Source organism: Strigops habroptila, chromosome Z, assembly GCF_004027225.2.
Source record: "Strigops habroptila isolate Jane chromosome Z, bStrHab1.2.pri, whole genome shotgun sequence".
NCBI lineage: Eukaryota > Metazoa > Chordata > Aves > Psittaciformes > Psittacidae > Strigops > Strigops habroptila.
In genome coordinates this window covers 99195787-99202311 of record NC_044302.2, presented here as the reverse complement: position 1 = coordinate 99202311, position 6525 = coordinate 99195787, and the positions used below count along the sequence as shown (strand labels likewise).

Below are 6525 nucleotides of genomic sequence, written 5' to 3'. Positions count from 1 at the left end.
TGCATTCTTTGCCTGTGTTCTATTCCCTCGCAGCCCAAGCCTTAAGAGGGATCACCCCAGGTTTCATCAGGATGAGGCAGCACAACACGAGGCACGCAGTGCCCTAAGCCTGTGATCCACATGGACATGGGAACTGATCCTTGCAGGAAGGGTTGTTTTTTACCTCAAAAGGGAAATTTTGACCTTAGATCCCCTTCCCCAGCACACCGGGTAATGCAGGTGGATTGGAATGAAGGGGATGTGGAGAGGAACCAGAGCCCTGTGAGGGCTGGGGCAATGCCCACCATGCCCTTGCCTGCAGTGGGACCTGGGGGAGCAGTATTTTGGGGTTTTAACCCGTTCTGTGTTGTTATTGCTCTGTAATTATACAATAGTCCAGGACACGACAGCTCTCTCCGCTTTTCCTCCTGAGGGAACAGCATTCCAGTCAGCCCTGCGGACCCCCGCGAAGGCGGTGCGCTGGGGGGGAACGCGGACGGTGGGGAGCTCCCCCCCCCTTCCCAACAGCACCGGTTTCGCCTGTCTCTACCCCTGCGCTGTGCCGGGGCCCGCTGAAGCGCCCTCCCCGCGGCCCGCTCCCTGCGGCGGGGCTGAGGGCACCGGCCGCAGCCGGGGCGCGCTGAGAGGATGGCGGGCGGCGCTCGGACCCCACGCTCCCCTCAGGCGGCCGCCGGCCCCGCCCCTCCCTCCCTTCCCTCGCTCCCCATTGGCTGAGCCGCACGCCCGTCCGCCGCGGTTTGTTTGGTCGCGTGGACCTGTCAAGCCCAACGCGGCGGGGGGGTGGGGGGGGGGGGATGATGATGAGGAGGAGGAGGAGGAAGGAGGGAAGAAGGAGGAGGAGGGAAGAGGGAGGAAGGCTCTTCCCCCCCCGCCGGTCCCACGTGGCAGCGCCCCGACGGGGCGGGCGGGACGGCGAGAACACCCCCGTCACACCCCCCCCCCCCGCGGACAGTGACACCCCCCCCCCCCTACCGTGGGAGGTGGGGCCGCCCCGGGCGGTGGCGGCGGTGGCGGGAGCGGGGGTGGGGGGGGGGAGCGCGGCGATCGGCGCTGAGGGGAGGGAGCGGGCACCGACATCCGGGACCTTGGCTCGCCGGGAGCCGCGGCCGGACGGGGCGGGCGGGCGGCTGCTCGCAGGTGGGTCCGTGTCCCGGGTGCGTGTGTCCCGTCCCCGCTCCACCGCCGCCCCGGCTCCATCCGCAGCCAACCCCGCCATAGCCTCCCGGTGTGCGCCCCGCTGCCCCGTCCCGCCCGTCCCGTCCCGCCCCCTGGATTCCGGTTTAGACGGTAAGTTCCGTATTAAATAGATCTTTCAAAGCATCGTTGCACCCCGCACGGTCACACCGTACCGGCGGTTGGGCGAGGTGGGAGGGGGGGACACGGGTCTCGGGGTCCTCCGTCTGTCGCCTTCACCGACGGGGACACTCGGCGCGTCCCGCCGGTTCCCATCCCATTCCCAGCGCATCCCATCCTCATCTCGCACCGCGGCGGCGGGATTGCCACCCCATCCCTTCATCCCACTCCCCACACCGGGACCGGGACCCAGGGGTCGCAGCGCAGGCGGGTCCCGGAGCTGCGGCAGCATCACGGAGGGGCAGCGCTGCTGTCACCATCCCCCCTGGCTTCCAGGTCTGCTATTCCCCCCTCTTCTTTTGCCTTAAATAATAAAAATTATCATTATTTATTATTTTTAATTATTATTATCATCAAATTCTATTTATTTTTTTAATACATTGTGGTAAAACTTTCTGCTGGAGTTCCTGCTGCCTGCCTTACAGCTGAAGTGCACTCTGACTTTCCAGCTTTTCCTTCTAATCCAGGACCGGATCTAGGGGGGTGACCCCATCCCATCCCATCGCACCGCCCCTCCACCTTGCGCCGCTGTCTCAGGACCCCCCACCCTGGCGGTGGGGAGCCCTCGATGGGCTTCTATTCGGGTTATTCTGCCAGAGCCGGTGTGAACTCGGCTGTGGCTGTGTCTTGGGTGGCACCTCGGGCGAGGCGTTGTCCCCGCTGATGCTGAATAGCTTCACGCTGTATCATCGTGTCACTTAGGTCTGCCTGGCGCAAGATCTCCCCCCTGGATAACCCCGCTTCCAACCTCCCCGGCGGCGGCAGCAGCGAGCCTCGGCCATGCGGTACGTCTGCCGGGTGTCTGCCGGCTGCGGGCGGGAGTGGGGATGGCTGCCCTCAGCATGGGATGCATGGAGGAGGAGAGGGATATGGGGGGCTGTCCATGCACTCCCGGCTGCTTGGAGGGGGGTGGAAAGGATTCCTGGTATGGGCTGAACCCGGGTGTGGGAATCGTGGGGCGAGCGTTCGCAGGACCAGCTCAATGTGGGGTGAGCATCCCTGGGAGGGCTGAGTGTGGGGTGAGGACCCTTGGGATGGGCTTAGCATGGGGTAGCGCCCTTAGGACCAGCTCAGTGTGGGGTGAGCATCCCTGGGAGGGCTCAGCGTAGTGTGAGCATCCTTGGGATGGGCTCAGCTTAGTGTGAGCATCCTTGGGATGGGCTCAGCGTGGGGAGAGCACCCCTGGGATGGGTTCTTATGGGGCGAGCGCCCATAGGATATGCTCAGTGTGGGGCGAGCATCCCTGGGAGGGCTTAGTGTAGGATGAGCACCCATGGGGTGGGCTCAGTGTGGGATGAGCACCTTTGGGATGGACTCAGCATGGGGAGAGCATCTCCGGAATGGGCTCAGCATGGGGTGAGCACCCATGGCACGGGCTCATCCCCAGTGTGGGGAGCATGGTGCGAGCATCCTCGCCGGTGTGGGTGCTGCATGGCCACCTCCCGCGCTGCCGGCAGCGGTCCTCGCGTTCCCAAACGTCCCCGCTGCACACACCGTGCGGCAGGAGGGGGAGCTCTCACCGCACCGGATCGCCAGGACGGGAAGCTGTGCGGGACAGGGGTCCCCTGGAGCCTCCTCTGCCCCGGCCTGGGGGAACCCCCTTCCTCTGAACCCCCCCTTTCCCCAGCCCTCGCCGCAGCTCCAGCAGTGGATTTCCTTCGAGCCCTCCTGCCCATATTGTGCTATTGATCGCTGAGCTGAACTTCCTCCTGAAATCATTAAAGCTTAAAAAATTGATGGCACAATAGAGCCCTTTATTAGCCACATAACTTTTCCGGCTTCTTTTTCCCCTTTTTTCTGAAATTATAATTTTATTTATTTATTTCTGGATAAAATCAACACAACAGGGCAGATCCTGAGCTCAGATGTGTGTCCTGTGTCCTCGGGCAGCGTGCCCTCCTCCACCCGAGCTGCCCATCAGCACAGACGTGCTGGGCTATTTATTACGAAAAATGGCAAAGAAGCAAATCGATGTGTGTGCAGGGTTTCTCTTTTCATCTCAGCTTCCCCTCTTTGGAGGCTGCAGATAGGTCTATTTATTTATGCTCTTACAAATAAAAACATTTGAATGGGGACTGTAATATTTCATTCCCTGTCGTGCCCGTCCTTCGGTCTAATGTCGGCTGGGTTCTTGCTCGATATTAACTTGCCATTTTAGTAACAGTTGAGTTTTCCTGAAGGAAATCCCTCTGGGCTGGCCATTACCGTGTCATTGTATAACACAGCAGGAAGATGGATTACCTGGATGGATCTCCTCCAGCGTGACTTCTCCAAGGGACAGGCTTCAGCTCGTCCATCCCTTCTCCCATTGCAATCCTTGGGGAGGGTTTTATAGCTTCTAGGAAATATTTGTGTGGTTGTAAGCCTTCCAGTACTTAAAGCGGCTGACAAGAAACCTGGAGAGGGGCTTTGGACAAGGGCCTGTAGGGACAGGACAAGGGGAATGGCTTTAACCTGCCCGAGGGGAGATTGAGATGAGCTCTGAGGCAGAAGCTCTTCCCTGTGCGGGTGCTGAGGCGCTGGCACAGACTTTTCCCAGAGAAGCTGTGGCTGCCCCATCCCTGGCAGTGTTCAAGGCCAGGTTGGACACAGGGGCTTGGAGCAACCTGCTCTAGTGGAAGGTGTCCCTGCCCATGGCAGGGGTTGGAGCTGGGTGAGCTTTAACTTTAAATCCCTCCCAAACCAGTCTGGGATTCTGTGATTTGCTAGGTGGGACTGATCATCCTGCTTCATGCTGCTGGAGTCAAGTCAACCCCTGTGAGTTCTCCTATAGCAGAGAGGTATAAAGTTTTTACTTCTGGTTATTCAGAGAGGTTTTGAGGTGTGTTTAAGTGCATCTGGGTAGAGGAGAAAGGAGGGAAAAGAAATTACCATGTACGTTTTTATGTGTGTGTATGGGTGTAAAATAAATCACACCATTTTGAAGCCAATATCACATTTAGCTGAAGGGTCCCTTAGTGATGCTGTGCCGGAGCAGGGACTGAAAGTCACGTAGAGGGGACAGTGCCTCGCTGCGTGGCCTTGGGCCAGTCATTTGTCTTCTCTGCTGCAGTGTCAGTGTCTCAGGAGTGTTTTCTGCCAGCCCTGTCTCTATGCTGCGTGCTGTCCCCCTCCTCCTCTTCATAATTTACATGTGGCTCTTGCACCCTGTTATTTTTAGGGTGCTGTATCAGGGTGGAAACCACTGGGTGCAAAGGATTCCCCCCACGATGCTTCATTCCTGGGACAGGAACAGTATGTGCATCCCTCTGTGCTCCCCGTTTTTCAGAACGTCAGGTTCTGGTTTGCTGACAGGTTGCTAGGTTCTGGATAGTGCTGACAGCCCTCTGTGCGCTCCGTTTGTCATCACTATGGGATGGAAATGATGAAGCTATGAAACAAGAATCGCTCAGAAGGGTTTGTATTATCAGATAACCCCAGGCTTAGTGGTGCACTTGGCACGCCTCGGGAGAGGGGTGTCATCGAGAGGGACTTGGACTGGCTCAGAAGTGGACGTGTATAAACTTCTGCACATGGTATACACAGAGATCTAGTCCAACATCTCTGCCATGAGTAAGGACATCTTAAAATAGAGCAGGTTTCTCCAAGCCCCTGTGTCCAACCTGGCCTTGAACACTGCCAGGGATGGGGCAGCCACAGCTTCTCTGGGCACCCTGTGGCAGCGCCTCAGCACCCTCACAGGGGAGAGCTTCTGCCTCAGAGCTCATCTCAATCTCCCCTCAGGCAGGTTAAAGCCATTCCCCTTGTCCTGTCCCTACAGGCCCTTGTCCAAAGCCCCTCTCCAGGTTTCCTGGAGCCCCTTTAGGCACTGGAGCTGCTCTAAGGTGTCCCCTTCAGGAGCCTTCTCTTCTCCAGGCTGCCCCAGCCCAGCTCTCTCAGCCTGGCTCCAGAGCAGAGCTGCTCCAGCCCTCGCAGCAGCTCCGGGGCCTCCTCTGGCCTCGCTCCAGCAGCTCCACGTCCCTCTTGTGCTGTTGCCCCAGAGCTGGACCAGGACTGCAGGGGGGTCTCCCCAGAGCGCAGCAGAGGGGCAATCAGAGCATATCTAAAGGGTCTGAGTTTGCCTACAATGGGTCTTTGCAATGACCAGGACCAGGTGCCTGAAGACACATTCGGGCACATAAATCCACGTGAAACCCTCTCCCTGTCTCGCCCGGAGCATCCCTCTGTCCGGGCTGCTGTCCCACCGCTCTTCCCGGCAGCGAGGATTCTCCATTCTCTTCTCCTGCCACGCTCCAGAAGCTTATACAATGTTTTTGGCTTTTTTTCCGCGAAGTCATTATTCTGGGTAACGTGGTTGGTTTGCTTATGGTTTGGGGTTTAATCATACTTTTTTGTTTTTTAATTTTTATTTTCTTTATTGTGTCTGAACAGCTCCAGGGCTTCCTTTGCCCTCCTCGCTCCCACATGGTTGCCTGTTAAAAAAAAAAGGGGAAATATTAAAGTAAGAAAGGAAATAGTTCGGTTCCGTAATGAATGAAGTTTGGCTTTCCCAGAGAGGATGTGGGAGAGAAGAAAGGAGAGAAAAGAAAGTGGCAGGTGTGTTTGGAGGGAAGGGTGTGCCCTGCCATGTATTTTAAGCCCTGCTGGGTCTGTGCCACTCGTTTTACAGCACTCCGGTCAAAAGGGATCTGGGTCTCTTTGCTTTCAGTTTGCTTTTAATCTCACGGTGACCGGCTCAAAGAAATGACTCTTCCTGTTGTTATTAATCTGTTTCATTTATTTAATTAGATCTTAGTTTTCCATTATCATCGCTGGGAGGAGGTGTGTGGGTTTATTTACCTGAGCTGGTTGGTATGTGAAAGGGCTTGCATTATTCTGGTTTTTGAGGAGGAGGAAGGAGCAGGCAGTGGGAGTGGCGGGGATTGCCAGGATGATGGTTTCCTCTCCAGTGGGTCTACAGGAGCAAAGGGAGCTGCTGCAAGAGCAGGGCTCTGGAGGAAGACTTCAAAGGGTGAGAGTGAGGCATTGGAACAGGCTGCCCAGGGCAGTGCTGGAGTCACCATCCCTACAAGTGGTCACACACTGTGTAGACAAGGCCCTCAGTGCCATGTGTTAGTGGTGGCCTTGGCAGTGCTGGGGAACGGTTGGACTTGATGATTTTAAAGGGCTTTCCCAACCTCGTTGGTTCTATGATTTTGTGGCACTGCCTGTTCCTGGTGGCAAGGAGAACCA

At 57.1% G+C, this 6525-nt stretch overlaps 1 protein-coding gene across 1 annotated transcript; it reads left to right on the top strand.

The window, feature by feature from the left end:
- Positions 1-213: 213 nt before the first annotated feature.
- Positions 214-3116, top strand: LOC115601069 (Wilms tumor protein 1-interacting protein-like). Its single transcript, XM_030470585.1, has 4 exons — positions 214-261; positions 981-1287; positions 2056-2138; positions 2981-3116. Exons 1-4 carry the CDS (start codon positions 214-216, stop codon positions 3047-3049), a joined length of 507 nt encoding a protein of 168 aa, XP_030326445.1. The 3' UTR covers positions 3050-3116.
- Positions 3117-6525: the final 3409 nt, after the last annotated feature.